Source organism: Schistocerca serialis, chromosome 6, assembly GCF_023864345.2.
Source record: "Schistocerca serialis cubense isolate TAMUIC-IGC-003099 chromosome 6, iqSchSeri2.2, whole genome shotgun sequence".
NCBI lineage: Eukaryota > Metazoa > Arthropoda > Insecta > Orthoptera > Acrididae > Schistocerca > Schistocerca serialis.
The window spans coordinates 483195991-483215354 of NC_064643.1; the positions used below are offsets into that span (position 1 = coordinate 483195991).

Sequence of the window (19364 nt, forward strand, 5' to 3'; positions counted from 1 at the left end):
GTTTTACTTTTTCAGTTCTTTGTGTTTTACTTTTTCAGTCCTTTATGCTACCCTCCTGAGTTCTTGTTTATCGAGTTTTAAGACTGTGCATGACCTAGACTACTAGTTGTTGATGTTTATGGAGAAGGGACAACTGTTAGTATCACATGTAAAGCTATCTAACTATATTGTGTGGAAGCAGAGCACAGAATTCAAGAGTATCAACTTTTGTTACAAGTTTCAAATGACAATGACACAAATCTGTTAGTCAGCAACCGTCTGAAGCACCTAGCATGAGATATGAAGATAATTAACAACTGTCTGTTGTTACTGAATATTTTCATTCGATATGGAAACTAATTTAAAAATTTTGTTCACAGGAGGAATGTGCACGAGATAGCTGATAACGAACACATTTCAACTTGAAACACTCACTGTATTTCACAAAATACTTGTCATGAAAAAGTCTTGTGTGCTTACTGTTCCAGTTGCTTATTTCTGACCACACATTCGAACGATCAGCATTTCATCCTAGAAAGTGTCTATGTTTAGTCACAATCTTGCAGCATTTTCTGCTAATATTCATGACCAGGAATGATACTTTAAACACATTTCAAAGTTAAACAGTCAAAACATAGGAACAAAGCTTTTGAGTGTTTACCAATAAAGATTTTTTTTTATGGAAAGGTGATTATCATCTTTTCTTATGATTTTGAGGAATCCCTATGCACTGGACAAAGACAGAATCATCTCCATTGCCTAATACGGTTCATAATGGGTCATCTAAGCAGGAGTTTCCTCAAAAACAACAAAAATTGGCGAAGTATAAAGTGCTTTTTAACAAATACAACAACAAAAAAAGACCAGCAAGAATTATCATTGTGATTATACATCAGTCTGAATGTGGATTGGGGCCTCATACATCTTTCCTACTGATTAAGCAAAATGTGTTTTTCAATTCAACAACCTGAATATCTGACTTAGTGGTAAGACTTTTTATGAAAAAAGAATAATGGAGTATTTTGCAGAGTTCACAGAAAATTACTTCCCCAAAGGAATAAAAAAAATTTGGAATCTAACTGGTCAAATATTGAGTGGTTGAAAGAACTATATTTTCCAAACTCTTAACTTTTTTTTTTACCCAATTTATCATTATACCATTGCAAATCAAAATCCTCGTTCTCTGCAACATCCAATATTACACTGTTGTGGTTAATGGTGGTTGGCAAAGCATGCACAGAGTATACACCAATAAAGTACTGATGGTTCTGATCAGTCTCCAGCCATAAGACTCAAATCCATGTGTAGCTGAGCTTCCACAGATGCTCACCATTTATCACCAACAAGAAACAAATTTTACTTGCAGAACACTAGGGATGGGAAGATGTTAAAACTCCATGCAAAAACATAATGCACACTAAACACTGACAGACATGCAATGCTGACCATTGTGTTCATATTAACAATTTGCTGAAAATATACAAGAATTTGTTTCTACTACATTTAAATCACTTAACAAAATTCTCAAGTTATTCACACAGACACGTGCAATAATGACTTACAAATATGATTACCTACATGAATAAATAATTTTCTTCTAATAAGCATGGGACTATCTCCACACATATTTTACAAGATTATAAATTATTCTAAAGGGTTATGTTTTAAATTTCATAATCACAAAATCAGATGCAGAACCTGGTCCTGTCGTTTAAGTATCCTTCAAATGACTATGGGTATTTTTTAAAGATGCAACCATCAATTTTTATCAATGATATTCTTTTAAAAATATCTTCACTTGATACAAAGAGATACTTATGCAAAGAACAAAACCTTCTCATAATTATCTTTTGAAAGAAATGACAGATGCCCACCTGCCATATCCATTGGGGAATGTAACTATGTACTCCTCGTCGTATTCAAGGACGGAGATGCAGCCCTGGCCAATATTGTGGACGCCAATGGACAGACCCAAAAACTTTGATTTAGTCCACACATGTGCACAAAAGCTGATACGTTTGTCATAATGTTCTGCATAAAAAGCTGAAACTGGATAAATGTTTTATAATTAGCACACACATATGGAGATCAAAAAGAAAGTGAAAAGTGAGAAGGCAGCAATGAGAGAAGGAGGCTGTTCCAAGGGAAGAGAGGAGGCTGAAGGGGGATATTCCGTACACGAACATAGAGGGGAGTTGGGGAGGATAAGTAATGAGTAAATGGGGAGAGAGAATAAGATGAGGTCTTATGACATGAACAGCATGTCAATGCTTTAGGTTCCCCCCCCCCCCCCCCCCCCCCCCCGTCTCTCTCTCTCTCTCTCTCTCTCTCTCTGCTGTGCACATGCATATGAAATGTGGGGGTGAGGTGGGCTTGGGCTGCATGCAAGTGCAAACCAGAGAGAGAGAGAGAGAGAGAGAGAGAGAGAGAGAGAGAGAGAGAGAGAGAGAGAGAGAAAGGGGGGCAGAGCGTGTTAAAGATGGAAAGGATTTATGTAATATGTTTATTTTTGGCCAACAAGGCCCTCGTCGGAAACAGACAACGTACACACACTAAGGAAAATGCAACTCAGACTCACCTCAGTGCAGTCTCTGGCTACTGACGTCACACTGGGGGGCAGCTGTGCATGATGGGAGACCCAACTAGGTGGTGGAGGTATAAAAGGGGGCTGGGATGGGGAGGGGGGGGCGATAGCAGAGTAGGGATGGACGACAGTAAAGTGCTGCTTGTGGGGCCATACAGGGATGGGGCAGCTATGAGCACTCAGGAGGTTAGACACAGGATCCAGGAGGGGGGAGAGCACATGAAGCAGAAAAGGAGGGAGGTAAAAAAGACTGTGTGTGTGTGTGTGTGTGTGTGTGTGTGTGTGTGTGTGTGTGTGAAATAGAGGGCTGTGTAGTGCTTGGAATGGGAGCAATGAAGGGGCTAGAGGGTAAAGACAAAGACTAATGAAGGTTTCGGCCAGGAGGGTTACAGGAACATAGGATATATTGCAGGGAGAGATCCCGAGAGTGCAATTCAGAAAAGCTGGTGTTGGTGGGAAGGCTCCATGTGCTATGGGCTGCGAAGCAGCCATTGAAATGAAGAATGGTGTGTTGGGTGTGTTCAGCAATGGGGGTGGTCCAGCTGCTTCTTGGCCACAAGTTGTTGGTGGCCATTCATGCAGACAGACAGCTTGTTAGTTGTCAGCCCACGTAGAATGCAGCACAAGGTTGCAGCTTAACTTGTAGATCATGTGACTGGTTTCACAGGTGAAGCTTGTGACCAGACTGGAGTAGGTGGTGGTGGGAGGATGTATGGGACAGGTCTTGCATCTAGGTCTATTACAGGGGTATGAGTCATGAGGCAAGGTATTGGAAACAGGAGGTGTGTAGGAATGAACGAGGATACTGTGTAGGTTGAGTGGGTGGCAGAATACCACTGTGGGACAGGTGAGAAGGATGGTGGGCTGGACATGCCTATTTTTAGGGCACGATGAGAGGTAGTCGAAATCACAGCTGAGAATGTGATTCAGTTGCCTCTGTCTGGATGGTATTGAGTCACATGGGGAATGCTCCTCAGAAGACCCTCAGAAGTTTTCGAAAGCGACAGCTCATCACGACAGATGCGACAGCCACAAGTAGCTAGCCTGTATGAAAGGGACTTCTTGGTATGGAATGGTTGGCAGCTGTCGAAGTGGAGTTATTGTTGGTGGTTGGTGCATTTGATATGGACAGAGTTACTAATGTAGCCATCTGTGAGGTGGAGGTCAATATTCATGGAGGTGGCTTGTTGGGTTGAGTTTGATCAGGTGAAGTGAATGGGGGAGAAGGTGTTGAGATTCTAGAGGAATGTGGATAGGGTGTTCTCACCCTTGATCCAGATCTGGAAGTTATCATCAGTGAATCCAAACCAGGTAAAGGGTTTGGGATTCTGGGTGTTTAGGATTGATTCCTCTAGGTGGTCCATGAATAGGTTGGCAGTGGATGGTGTCATGCGGATGCCCATACCTGTACCCCAGATTTGTTTGTAAGTAATGCTTTCAAAGGAGAAGTAATTGTGGGTGAGGATATAGTTTGTCATGATGGTTAGGAAAGAGGCTGTATGTTTGAAATCCGTCGGGCTTTGGGAAAGGCAGTGTTCCATAGCGGTAAGGCCATGGGCATTACAGATGTTAGTGTAAGGGAGGTTGCACCAACAATGACGAGCAGGGCGTCATGTGATACATGAACAGAAACTGTGGAGAGTCAGTGGAGGAAATGGTTGTTATCTGTTGTATAGGATGGCAGGTTGCAGGTAATACGCTGAGGATGCCTACGAGAGCGGATATTCTCTTGTTGGATATACAGCAATCGTCTACAATGAGTGTCTAATCGCCCAACTGCACCTTGCTGCCCTACCCCCTCCCCACCTCGTCTCTGTATGTTGCCACGAACAGCACTTTACCATCCTCCACCTTTACCTTGCTATCCCTCCCCCTCCCTGCCGCAGCCTTCTCTTTACCCTCACCACCTGGATGTGTCTCCCATCATGTGCAGATGCTTGCAGTGAAGCCTCAGCACCGTGGTTGTGTGTGTGTGTGTGTGTGTGTGTGTGTGTGTGTGTGTGTGTGTGTGTGTGTGTGCGCGCGCCCTGTTGGCAGAAATCTCATTTTCTGACGTCTTTTTGTTGGCCTACCTGCTACTCAGCATCTCTGCTATATGATGAGCAGCAACTATCCTTTTCATAATACTGATACTTCGCACTTCAAACACTATAGAGAAGGGCGCAGTCTCTGTCAGTGTTTCTATTAGTTCTGATGAACCTGAACTGAATGTATCTCACTACAAACTAGAAATCTAACAAAGAAGTAAACCAGCCTATCTTACAAGAAGTTTAACAAAGTAATCGTCATACATACTGGGTGGATGATGAGAGACCTGTTCAGCAACAAATGTTAGTTGTGAAGAAGTGCACCATGGCAGAGGGCCTCCTGGAACTGACCCTCCACCTTTCTCAACTCCTGGTACATCCCAATGGCACTGGAATACCTCTCCTAATACTGGGTTGTAAGGCTTTTTTGCAACCACTGATTTGCGTCCAGCATGGTACGCAGACATATACCATCGTAGTACCTGTACCATGCGGTCTTTTGGGTCCTTGAAATCTGCAATACTAAAAAACAAAAGTGTTACCAGTTACAAAAGTGAAATTATATTCTTAATTCATTGAAGGACTTTCATATTTGCAAGTTACTATGTTTATCTCCCAAATAAAGTATGATATAGAATTGCTAGCCAGTATTTAGCTTCAGGAAGCAAAATGTGTATTACTGCTGATAGATGCAAATAAAAGCGAAAGTGAAACACTACACAGCTTTCAGTCCTTACAGGGGGGCTTAGTAAAGTTAAAAGGAAGAGGTGAAGCTAGTATATGCCAAATGGAATAATGTAAATGTTTTTAAGTTAGGAAAGTAGCCATAATGCTAAGTAGAAAGATAAGAGATGTGTGTGTAAAATTCATGTGTGATCATAATGATTACAGAAATGAACAGTTTTGCTTTAACCATTATAGCCTAACAGTTTATTGTTTTGATTATGAAAGTAGTACGAGTGATGTGATACATGTTACTTACTTGCTCCACTGCACCGATACCTCACAAGTGGTGACAAGCAAACAGGGCTGTATTTGGTGAAGAAAAAGTTTGGGAGAATAAACTGAAATGAGCATATTAAAATCAAAAGTGACTGTGAATAGACTAACATTAAGAGCTCACAATAGGTGGCAGTGCACACTGTTGAAAGGTGAGCTGGGACCAGAAAAGGGAATCACACAGCTGGAGCACAGTTACAAGTAACTCCGAAATGAAAACTGGAATTTTTTACATGTCGAACAGTGGAACAAATCACAAGAATACCATAGAGCTGTTTTCAATGTTGCAATTACAGTCATTTGAGACAGTGAAAATTAAGTGTCACTAGAAGCAAGACCATAGTTTTGCCTAGCACTGCTGTACAATTATTATGGGTATCAGTTGTATTTTTTGTGTATGAAACATCGTGTAACATTTAAACAAACTGTGTTGGAAATATATCTTACATATTTTTGAAGTAAAATGGTGACTGTCACGACTGAACTCTTGCAACTTATTCATTACAGCTGATACTAAAGAAGTAATTAGTACAATAAATAAAAACCACGATGACTGCAAAATGAAACACAGCGGATAATCTAAGAGTTCAGGATTCTTAGAAAATAGCAAAATCAGATTGGAGGATAATATTACATACAGTAGAACACTTTTTTCAGGGTCACATAAAGATCAAAGGAAGAAACAACTGCTATTGAAGTGAGAATAGCAAATCAACTCATTGCATGGGTGAAAGAATTGGAGGCAGAATGGATAAATAAGGAGAAGGATGAATGGATGAAATATAAGGCGGAACTTAAGAGATATAACAGAACTACGTAAAAAAGGAAACACAGAAGTAAAATGCAATGTACAAGCAGTATGTAGCAATGTCACCAAAATCATCAAGATTGTAGCTGAAACAAGTGAGAAGTGCTACCAACTCTTAACTGAGCAGAAACACAATAGAAAAGTGATGGTCTCAATTAACACAATGGGGACAGAGTGTATTGAAATCACAAAGGACAATAACAAATGCGAAAAGGCCAAGAGAGAAGTGAAAAGGTGACAAACTCAGTAGCAAAAGGGGAAACAGAGAGAAGTAAAACCACCAAGACTAATGACACAGTCAAAGAAACTGTGTTGGAATGCATTAGAGAAGAAATTAAATATGGAGTCAAGTATCAGACACAGTGGAACTGTAGTTATAGGGTGTCACTCTCTGCTATGTGAAATAGGGAAATTTGATCCGAAAAGTTTGCATTTCTGGTGTACTTCACACTACCAGTTGGATGGTAGAGGAAAATATCATTGCTGTATCAAGAAGTTAACAAAGGATGCAAGGCAAGATGCATACACAAAGCAATGGTAATAAACAACAACACGGACTTTTGAGATGGCATTCCTGGAACAATAGTGCTCAGAAGAAAAATGTATTGGAATAAAATGGACATTAGTAAGTGGACTAAAATACTGAAGAAGGAATGTAAACAGATTCAATGCACAGTGACATAGAAAGTGTAAAACAAGAACACAAGACGGGAAAGAAGAAAGAGGCAAAAGATCGAGACAGTCTCAAGAATATCAAATATGTAGCAAAGAAGGAAAGTCTCAACATATTTTACAGTAGGAAAGGGAACAGAACTAAGAATAAAATGACGTACTATGAACCTTTTTACATGACAGTAATAGCCATAATGTAGTGATGTTTGATAAAAAAATGTATGGGTGTGAATGACTTTATTAAGTTTCCAAATGATGGTTGCAATGAAAAGGGAATTAAGAATGCAGCAATGCTAGGTCACACAAGGACTGCTTGCTGGGAAAGTGAAGCAGTGGCAGTGAGAATGAACGAAGAACAGTCTGCACAGGCAGGAAGGAGGTTTGCCCCCTCCTCCATACAGTAGCTGAACCACGATTAGGTATCAACATTGTGTAGACATGGGGCGATTCAGCACGACTTTGCGGATGTGTGGGGGGTCCTCCTCTCACCATGTTGACAGCACTGGTTGACATGCAGGTGTACTGACCTCAAGCTGCTCACATCAAGTCAGCTGTCAATGTTTGTCAACAAATGCCATGCTCCAGTAGAGCTGGTGCAAATCTTCAACTGTTCACCCCAATAGGCAACAAAATATGTCACCATACAAATAAACAAGGAGTGATTTTGTGTGCGTGAGAGAGAGAGAGAGAGAGGGGGGGGGAGAAAGAGAGGGGGGAGAAAGAGAGGGGGGAGAGAGACGGGGGGAGAGAGGGGGAGAGAGAGGGGGAGGGGGAGAGAGAGGGGGAGGGGGGAGGGGGGAGAGAGAGGGGGGAGGGGGGAGAGAGAGGGGGGAGGGGAGAGAGAGGGGGGGAAGGGGAGAGAGAGGGGGGGAGAGGGGAGAGAGAGGGGGGAGGGGGGGGAGAGAGGGGGGAGGGGGGAGAGAGAGGGGGGAGGGGGAGAGACAGGGGGAGGGGGAGAGACAGGGGGAGGGGGAGAGAGGGAGGGAGGGGAAGGGAGGGATGGGGAGAGAGGGAGGGAGGGGAAGGGAGGGAGAGGGAGAGAGGGAGGGGGAGAGGGGGAGGGAGGGGGAGAGGGGGAGGGAGGGGGGAGAGAGGGAGGGAGGGGGGAGAGAGGGAGGGAGGAGAGAGAGGGAGGGAGGGAGGAGAGAGAGGGAGGGAGGGAGGGAGGAGAGAGAGGGAGGGAGGGGGAGAGAGAGGGAGTGAGGGGGAGAGAGAGGGAGGGAGGGGGAGGGAGGGGGAGGGAGGGGGAGGGATGGGGAGGGAGAGAGAGGGAGGGAGGGGGGAGAGGGAGGGAGGGAAGGGGGAGAGGGAGGGAGGGAAGGGGGAGAGGGAGGGAGGGAAGGGGGGAGAGGGAGGGAGGGAGAGAGAGGGGGGAGAGGGAGGGAGGGGGAGAGAGGGAGGGAGGGGGAGAGAGGGAGGGAGGGGGGAGAGAGGGGGAGAGGGAGGGTGACAGAGGGGGGAGGGGAGACAGAGGGGGGAGGGGAGACAGAGGGGGGAGGGGAGACAGAGGGGGAGGGGAGACAGAGGGGGAGGGGAGACAGAGGGGGGAGGGGAGACAGAGGGGGAGGGGAGACAGAGGGGGTGGGGATAGAGGGGGAGAGGAGGGAGGGAGAGGGGGAGGGGAGGGAGAGGGGGAGAGAGGGGGGAGGGAGAGAGAGGGTGTGGGGGGAGAGGGAGGGGGAGAGAGGGAGGGGGGCAGTGAGGGGGCAGAGGGGGAGAGAGAGGGAGGGGCAGAGGGGGAGGGGGAGAGAGAGGGGGAGGGGGAGAGAAGGGGAGGGGAAGGGGGGTGGGGGGGAGAGAGGGAGAGAGAGGGGGAGGGGGAGAGAGGGGGGAGGGGGAGAGAGGGGGAGGGGGAGAGAGGGGGAGGGGAGAGAGATGGGGAGGGGGAGAGAGATGGGGAGGGGGAGAGGGGGGAGGGGGAGAGGGGGGATGGGGAGAGGAATGGGGAGGGGGAGAGGGGGAGAGAGAAGGGGGAGAGAGAAGGGGGAGAGAGAAGGGGGAGAGAGAAGGGGGAGAGAGAAGGGGGAGAGAGAAGGAGGGGGAGGGGGAGAGAGAAGGAGGGGGAGGGGGAGAGAGAGGGAGGGGGAGAGAGGAGGAGGGGGAGGGGGAGAGAGAGGGAGGGGGAGAGGGAGAGAGAGGGGGGAGAGAGGGAGGGGGAGGGGGGAGAGGGGGAGTGAGAGGGAGGGGGAGAGAGGAGGAGGGGGAGAGAGGAGGAGGGGGAGAGAGGAGGAGGGGGAGAGAGAGGGAGGGGGAAGAGAGGGGGGTAGGGAGGGAGGGAGGGGGAAGGGGGATGGAGGGAGGGGGGGAGAGAGAACAAGTGAACTGTAATGTGGCTTTCTGTTTTTATACTGTTTATTTTTTCTATCTTTCAGCTGACTATTTGTATAAGCATGTTTATACATGTAAAACATGAAAACTTAATGACAACTTCCATTCAGTGTGACACTTTTCTGAAGCGAGAATAGCTTAGTACCGTCAGTACTATGAATCAGATGTTCGCATAATTGGCTTATTGTTGAAGAAATATTTGATGCTATTTTGTTTTTCTATAATAATTAATCTTTTTTTCCTCAGGTACTGCTATTTTTTGATGAATGGACTGACTTTTATGTCCAGTGATGTTCTATTTCATGCATTTATACAGGTATAATGTTATGAAGGTGTTATATCTGATAAATGGGAATATATGAATGAAGGGCGAATGTCTAAATAATACTAACAATCATTGATGATTGTTGGGAGAGTAATTAATATTGTGTTACTCTGCGGGATTCATATTTTCCTGACCTTAAGTATTTTTCTTGTTTTTTCTTTTATTTCCCAAAAACTTTTCTAAATTTCAAAAAAGATTTAGTGGTAGAACGTAAGCTTACCATAGTAAGCGCTCTGTATTTTTTGTGTACTTTGTTGTAAGTGAAGACTCTGTTGGAAGCCCGAGTAGAGTTGAGGGTAGCATGCATAGTGGAATAAAGCAATTTTTTGAACTTAACAAAAGTAGGCCTGAAAGCTAAGTAAAATGTAAAACGGATAAACGTAAGTGTGTACCAAATATCTGTCATCAGAAATAGGAATCAAGTCAAGGCTAGCATGCCAAGTAGAGTGATATGATTGTTTGAATTATAAAAGTAGCCAGAGTGCTAATTACTAAAAAGAAAAGGGATGTGTGTGTTTATTAATAATCTGCAATCAGAATTAAGTATTTAATGAAAAATGTCAAAAAAGTTACAATTCAACTGTTCTGTTCTAAAAGGTTAGTATTTTCATCACCAAAATAGTATGGGTGATGTGCTGCATGATTATTAGTACTTGCTCCCAGGCTCTGGTACCTTACGCTGGGATCTGAGTGACATGCCTTCCTTTCTTTTTTTGAACTTTCCCAAACCTCACCTCCCCTGCCCTCCACTCCGCTCCCTTCCCATCCCCCGTGAAGGGACTATTAGTTCCAAAAGCTAGGTAGTGTGCCAGTTTTACTTTTATGTGTGTCTGCTTGCAGTAATACATATTTTAGCTACTGAAGGTAAATACTCGCAATCAATTCTGCCTCATAATTTGTTTTCTGTCTTTCTTCACACAACAATATCATTATATGCTAACCCATTAGTGAACAGAGAGCATGAATACTTGTGCACTATAAATTAAGTAATTCCGGTGCACTTCTTAACTATTTCCACTAATCACTCATTCAATTAAGAGAAAATGCCTAAAATGAGCAGGAAACCAGTCAATGAGGGGCCAACGTCCCATCTGTGATGCTTTTCTTATTGGATGACAGCTTACAAAAAAATTACAAATAAGATGATTTTTAATTTCACATTTCTCACTCAGGGCAATTTTGCTGAAGTGCTACTAAAGAATAAAAATTATCAAAGCAAATAAATGTCAATTATTTTACTAAACGAATATGTATGTTACAGCTGCTTATACAAGTTCTCAAAGTGTTTTATTCCTTGATTATATACAGCATAAAATAAACATCAAGTGATTCTACTCGCCTTGGCATTAATTATCTTCTTTAGCTTTATCTTGGTAACAAACAGTATTGTATGAAGAGACTCACAGATTCAATACGAAACAACTAACATTAGCAGATTGAAGCACATAATTTCAACAACTTCTTTGTTGTAATCAGGGACAAACACAGTAAACAGTTGTGTATCAATCTGTATTTTACTGCAGATTGAGCTGAAACCTAGCTACACCCGCAATAAAATACAGATTGATATGTGGCTATTCGCTGTGTTTATCCCTGATTATAATCATTACACAGTTGCTGAGCATGACAATTCCTGATGATCTTCCTTGTTATTACCATATTTACTCGAATCTAAGCCGCACTTTTTTTCAGGTTTTTCTGATCCAAATAACCGCCTGCGGCTTAGAATCGAGTGCAAAGTAAGCGGAAGTTCTGAAAATGTTGGTAGGTGCCGCCACAACTAACGTCCGCTGTCGAATATACATAGCGTTACACAGGCATGCTTTGCAGGTACAAAGATAAATACCAAAACCTCTGCGTCAGTAAATAAATTTAAAAAAAAAAGGTGGAAGACGAGCTTTTTTTCTCCGCCCCGAGTTTCGACCACTGTATTTTCATACATTATCCAACGAAGTAAATACAAATTCCGTATTGTTCATCTTCGAATGTAGCAGCATTTCAATGTACTACGAAAATCCGGCTGGCAAGACTTTGGGATGTTTGTCAATATGGCCAACTCTACGTTCTGAATTCTTTCCTACCTGTGAGAAGAGATGGTTGCTAATAGGAACTTTTATGAATTGTGAACCACATGCAGTATTCTCCTCACCATACGAATAATACAAATATAAACATTTTGCCATGTATTCTTTCGTGTTTGCTACTATCTCATTTAAATCCTGTCTGCCTAATAAACTACGAAACTAGAGTGAGACAACAGCAAAGGCGGAAGTATATACATATCATGTCATGTTTATATTCATATTATTCTTATGCCTAATAGTGATACAGTCAGAAATGAAGCGCGGCAATTGACTAGATTTTTAAATCTAAGATAACTCTAATTTCTGTGCAGAATGTCATGTACTAAAGAGGTGTCTGCAAAGATTTTCAAACGGAGAAAAATTTTCGCTAAACTCTCGTTCAGAACATCTTCTATCATACACAGTCTATTAATTGGTTCTTGTTGATCATTCTCAAAGAAAGCAGCAGTGTAAGTAACAACAAATAGCAGTCTCTTGCCATTGTTTCACTAATGAGACGATTCTCTTTTTTTTTAAATTGTAAGCGGTGGTAGTGTGTACAAAAGCAAGCCATCCCGCGAGGCCATAAACACACATTATCAGAATGCGACAAACAATGCACGACACAGTACAGTACTGCATTTTCAGCTCAGAGTGACGTAAACACCTATAACAAAGAGAACGGCACTTATCAGATCAAAGAAAAATAAGCAATCGATTCAAACCAAACAAAGCGCATGAAAAAGGATGGGTACCCGTATAAATACGGACAGAGCGCGTGGTGCATATCAATGGCTACCTGGTAAAGCTTAACTGCTAAGCTTGCGATTCAAACCAAACTACTGTAGCTGTATCGTCATTCATTTGACCTAATTGTGTCTCATATTACAATGGACCAACTTTGTTTCGATTTGGAGGTGCGGCCTAAAACTTCTCTCTCCCCTTGAATTTCGAGTCTCAAAATTCAGGTGCGGCTTAGATTCGAGTGCGGCTAAGATTCAAGTAAATACGGTAAATGAACATCTTTTCCTTTCATCACATTGAGATAAATTTGAAGAAATTTTCCACACACACACACACACACACACACACACACACACACAGATATATATATATATATATATATATATATATATATATATATATATATATATATATATAAGAAGTTGCTTATTCATCTTCTATAGGGCAGATAAGTAAATAACTAACACACATCTCTTCTGACCATGTGGACTAACTTTTCCAACTAAGCTAATGTTCCGTATCAAAGAGGCAACAGTTTCAGTGTTTGATTACCTTAACTTTATGTAGTAACTTATAATGTTAAATCACTATTTTTAAAAAAAAAAAAAAAAAGAAGGAGGAAAATATTACCCAATGCAGGAAAAGAAACTAAGAAACTGTGCATTTGTAATTAAAAAACTGCATATTCAACTTTGGCATTCATAATGACTAGCCAGTACTTACTTCAGTGGGCTAAATTCCAGTACTACTGATAGGCACACCTGGAAGTACAAGAAAGGTATCGTATCTTTCAGAATTATCAGTTTCTTCCTCAGCCAGAAACGAATGGGAGTGGTTAGAAATGAGAGGCAAGTTACTAGGCCCTCAGGATTAGAGGGACCCACCCCTCCCAAGAGGGAGGTACTTCTCATACTGCAATCTCCCTGTAACTTTCCACAAATTAACACTCTTTTCTCTCTGAGAGAAGAACTAATAGTTCAGAGAGCAAAAATAAAGTCCTTATACTATGATGTGTGTGTATTTATAGATTTACAGTACTGAATTTCACACCTCCCCCACCAACCCCCCCCCCCCCCCCCCCACCCACGCACCCACCCCCACCCCCCACTGAAGGTACGTACTGGCCAGCCCCTTTTCTTGGTAATAAAACAAGAACTCAGCATCCCTCTAACACTTTTTTTCATATGATGCACATTTTTTCAAGGTATTTAGTTGTTTGGAGTTAAAAACAAAAAAAAAACCAACACCATTTTGTACATTTTATGAGCCCTCCTATCAAGGGTAAGAGTCACCTTCAACCAGCACCATTGCCACTACTGCAGCTTACCCCGCTGCTCACTACTATCCTTGTCATGTGAGTTAGTTTGAGTATTGCACTGCAACCCTCACCATCAGTCTTGAAATTTGATCGGTGATTGGTAGCTTTAAGGTCATTCTAGCATTTCTGTGCTGGACTGCTGCTCGTTGTATCCATGTTCTGCAAAGTACTGTGAAGTGCATGGCAGAGAATACTTCCCACTGTACCACATATTAAGGTATGGACTGTGGGAAAGTAACTTCTTAAATGCCACTGCGCAAGCTGTAATTAAATTAATCTTATCCTCGCAGTGGCTGCATGAACAATATGTAGTATATTCCTAGATTCTTCACTTACACTGCAGAGCCGAAGAAACTGGTACACCCGCCTAATATTGTATAGGGCCCTCCATGAGCACGCAGAAGTGCAGAAACACAACATGGCATGGACTCGACTAATATCTGAAGTAATACTGGAGGGAACTGACACTATGAATCCTGCAGGGCTGTCCATAAATCCGGAAGAGTACAATGGGGTGGAGGTCTCTTGTGAACAGCATGTTGCAATGTACAACGGGTCCCATATCACTCTTACTGCACACACCCCGCGCCATTAGAGATCCTCAGTCCTTTGCTGACATGTAGGGTCCATGGATTCACGAAGTTGTCTCCATACCTCTACATGCCCGTTCGCTTGATACAATTTGTAACGAGACTCGTCCGACCGGGCAACATGTTTCCAGTTACAAATAGTCCAATGTCGGTGTTGATGGGCCCGGGCAAGGCATAAAGCTTTGTGTCACGCAGTCATCAAGGGTACATGAGTGGACATTCAGCTCCGAAAGCCCATATCGATGACGTTTCGTTGAATAGTTCACATGCTGATACTTGTTGATGGCTCAGTATTGAAATCTGCAGCAATTTGCAGAAGGGTTGCACTTCCATCACGTTGAATGGTTCTCTTCAGTCATCATTGGCCCTGTTCTTGAAGGATCTTTTTCCAGCGACAGCGATGTCAGAGATTTGATGTTTTAACGGATTCCTGATATTTACGGTACACTCATGAAATGGTTGTATGGGAAAATCCCCACTTCATCGCTCTCTCGGAGATTCTGTGTCCCTTCGCTCATGCACCAACTATAACATCATGTTCAAACTCACTTAAATCTTCATAACCTGCCATTGTAGCAGCAGTAACCGATCTAGCAAATGCACCAGACACTTGTCTTATCTAGGCATTGTCGACTGCAGCACCACATCCTGCCTGTTTACATAACTCTGTATTTGAATTCACATACCCATACAAGTTTCTTTGGTGCTTCAGTGAATACTAGTACTTTGAAGAGATAGTTTGCATCTCACTTCACAGCATCGTACCAACCAAAAACCCATTTGCCGACAGTAATATCGTGAGTGCTGTAAGCGACAATTTGCAGAAACTTACTTCAGTGGGACCAGACACATACAGACCATAATAACCACCCCCTGATAGATAATATTAGGTGCAGTAATTTTTGGATATTAGTCACTCTGTTTCACTTAATTTATCATTTCCTTTTTTTCTAATTAGAAGACAAAAAATCTACTCGCCAAGCGACGGCAAAAAATGCACATAAAAGACTGTTGTGATTGGCAAGCTTTTGGAGCCAGTGGCTCCTCCTTCAGGCAGAAGGGTTGAAGGGGAATGAAGAAGGGTGAAGGGAAAGGACTGGAGACACCTAGGAAAATGGGTATCTTTGGGAAAGTCACCAACAACTGCGGGTCATGGGAGACCAAAATCTACCCCTTTTCCTAGACCTCTCCAGTCGTTTTCCTTCACCCTTCTTCCTTCCCCTTCAACCTTTCTGCCTGAAGGAGGAGCCACTGGCTCTGAAAGCTTGCCAATCACAACAATCTTTTATGTGTGTATTCTGCAACTAATTGGTGAGTAGACTTTTTATCTATCGAATTAAATAATTTATATCTAAAAACAAAGATGATGTGACTTACCAAACGAAAGCGCTGGCACATCGATAGACACACAAACAAACCCAAACATACACACAAAATTCAAGCTTTCCCAATAAACTGTTGCCTCATAAGGAAAGAGGGAAGGAGAGGGAAAGACGAAAGGAAGTGGGTTTTAAGGGAGAGGGTAAGGAGTCATTCCAATCCCGGGAGCGGAAAGACTTACCTTAGGGGGAAAAAAGGACGGGTATACACTCGCACACACACACATATCCATCCACACATATACAGACACAAGCAGACATATTTAAAGGTCTTTAAATATGTCTGCTTGTGTCTGTATATGTGTGGCTGTATATGTGTGGATGGATGTGTGTGTGTGTGTGCGCGCGCGCGCGCGAGTGTATACCCGTCTTTTTTTCCCCCTAAGGTAAGTCTTTCCGTTCCCGGGATTGGAATGACTCCTTACCCTCTCCCTTAAAACCCACTTCCTTTCGTCTTTCCCTCTCCTTCCCTCTTTCCTGATGAGGCAACAGTTTGTTGCGAAAGCTTGAATTTTGTGTGTATGTTTGTGTGTCTATCGACGTGCCAGCGCTTTTGTTTGGTAAGTCACATCATCTTTGTTTTTAGATATATTTTTCCCATGTGGAGTGTTTCCCCTCTATTAATTCATACAATTAAATAATTTTATCACTAATTGATAGTTTTCATTGTTATATTTTCTTTTTTTCATTAGAACAACTCCAAAATCTTCATGTGATAGTTGCAGTGTATTAAGTAAAAGTGGATAATAGCTGCAAAGTATTACCTCAGAGTATGTAGGTCTAAAAATCGCTCTTTAATGGACATAAAGTTAATAATATACAATCAAATGTTCATACCTCAAACTATTCTGGTTAAATAATATTTAAAATAAATTGGAAAATTTGTTGTGACTTTTTTACTTTAAATGAACAAACTATTCTTAAATATAAGTTTATTCTAAATAATTATGAGTTTCTTATGTATTAAATGATGCCCACTTTCTGGATCTTCCAAACTTCCATTATTTTCAGCAGCTCAAATTATTTTAATGCTGATACTCGCATGTATTTAATATATTTTACGTTATTTCATTTTAACAACTCAGTCATTACACCAGCTATACTGTACCCTAATTTAGTACTGTCATTCACTACATTTAGGCTTAGTTTCTTTACAAGCTTTCTGTTATTCTAATTTATAGCCCTTTTACTTCTCTCTTATTTTTATTACATCTGGTACTGTGTGGATGCACTGTGCTGTCATACATTTATATTGCTTTTCCAGTTGTGTATACTATTTTAATCCTGACTAAGCTTTTTATACGTAAACATTATTTTAGTTGTTAAAAGATGAGTCTATGCACAGTTACCGACGATATCGGTTGGCATCACTCTCATGCAGCACTTTAGCAGTCGTCGTTAAATTGCATAACTTTTGGATATATTTTTACAAACTATCCAATACCCGTTTTTAGTTTTATTTTTACTGTTATGCATTCTGTCACTTTGTCTTTTGGCTATTTTTGCTGAACATTTACATTGCGTGTTATTATATTTATTTTTATACTTTTAGTTTTATTTTTACCAGTCTTGTAAACCACACTTATGTAAGTGGATAGACCAGTCAGTCCTCGTTTTCTCCACATTTTCAGCTATCATCTCGGTTCCCCACCTCAATGGCTGCTATACACTGCTTCAGTTACTTATTTATTAATTTTTTTCAGTTTTGTCCAGTCCCATTCATTTGTTTGGTATGGAAGTGATCCCTCATGACTGACTGGCCCACATTTACATTTTCTTAATTATGTGAGCAATACCGCTTTTCACAGCTTTACCTTTAATTCTGATACATCAGCCTAGTAGTTCTTGTAAGCTAGTAGCTACCCTACTTGATTCACTGTTGGTGGCAACTGAAGGAGGAGCTTTAGGCTTCGAAACCAGTCGTGTAATAAATAAGAAAGGGACATAGATTTTTTTCTGGGAGAGGGGTGGAAGGGAGGGCGGGGGGGGGGGGGGGGGGGGGGTGTTCAGTTCTGTTGAAGTATAAGATGTTCATTCAGGTCCGTATCCCAAAATATCAGTAGCTATATGGTCATAAATTGCTCCAACACTTAGAATTTGAACACAATTTGTATCTACTAAAAATTACGAGACAAATGAATGGAAATGAAGGCACTGCAGTACAAAAATTGTGATGCTTATTGATGCTGATGTAATTGGCTGCGTATATCGCTCCTACTATCGCTCCTACTTAGTGCCTGTAGACTGCATGTTACGCATCATTCCATTTCAAATGCTTTCATTCTCTCCACATGACAATATATTCTTTAATCTTTCAAATCAGTCAGCATTGGTTAACTTACTTCTGTCAATAAATGAAGAAATGGAGAAAAGCTAATACCATAGTTTCCGTCTTCTGAACTGATTACATCAGACTGAAACAAGAAGTGAAACTAGAACTATTTTCCTAAACTTTTCATAACTTCAGAACTTTCTTTAAGGTCTTCATTGGGCGACTCCAGTTTCGCCACTTTGAAAAAATGATTTAATTTGTGGTTGCAAAGTTATTTTTTGAGATGTTGGCTCCATGACAGTTCCCAAAAAGAGGCAATAAACATGGGAAATGTTCGGTGTCGATATGTGGCATTGTAGGGCTAAAATAACCATAAATGCCATGTGTTAAGGAAAAAGAATGAAAGTAGGCTAAGTAAAGTGATTTTCTAGAATGTGTTTTCTAGTGTGTGATCTACAAAATAAGAAATTACAGAGAACGAAATGTTTAAAAATTCCACAGACTGACTTTGGTAATCCTCCAGATGGGGTGTGGGAGGAATGAAGATGGGTGCAAAAGGACGAGCAACAACTGCCGCAGGGGTGAGGAATGGTATGGGAGTAATAATTTTCGCCATCTTGCTCAGTGCTGACAAGACACTAGTAGTTTTTGTGCCATGCCTACCAACTACTTTGTATGGTAGAAATGTGACACTCACAAATAATAAGATTTCAAGGAAGCACTTTGTTTTTTACAGTCATTCATGCTGACATGTGGTACTTATTTGTGGCAAATAATAAAAAATTAAATTATTTTGATACAAATAGTCAATGAACAAGAAAGGAATAACATTTAACACATATTACAAATAATATAAACCAGTTGTGCAAGAGAGTAGTACACTGAACATTGAGTTTAGTACATTAGAGGGAAAAAAAAAAATCAGGCACAAATCAAACTTCAGCACTAAATCAGTGTTCCAAATCCGTAATTAAACAGTTTTCAAATTTAGATTCTTATGAAGGAACACCTGGGTCTTTCAGCTGGAAGCATGCTGCTGTTTATCTTTAGTCAGAGCTTGATAATTCTTCTCAATTAAGCTTAACTTCTCTCCCAAGTCCTCTTCAGCATTAAGGCTGTTTCTGTATTTATTTTTAAAGTACAATAACTAAGAAAACACACTTTCACACATGTAGGTAGTAACACATGGCACTAAAAATTGGATAAGAAGGAGAACCATATTCGCTTTTGTTCCCATCCAAAAAGGTAGCAGAGTTTTCTATTCGCAAGCACCTTG

At 41.7% G+C, this 19364-nt stretch overlaps 1 protein-coding gene across 5 annotated transcripts in view; it reads right to left on the reverse strand.

Moving 5' to 3' along the window:
* LOC126485117 (oxysterol-binding protein-related protein 9) overlaps window positions 1-19364 on the reverse strand; it is a 520094-nt gene that overhangs the window by 48664 nt on the left and 452066 nt on the right. For all 5 annotated transcript variants that reach the window (XM_050108748.1, XM_050108747.1, XM_050108749.1 and 2 more), the window contains 2 exons: window positions 4859-5112; window positions 1854-2028 (listed from right to left, as the gene is read on the reverse strand). In XM_050108748.1, coding sequence (XP_049964705.1) covers window positions 1854-2028; window positions 4859-5112 — 429 coding nt within the window. The remainder of the gene's footprint in view (window positions 1-1853; window positions 2029-4858; window positions 5113-19364) is intronic.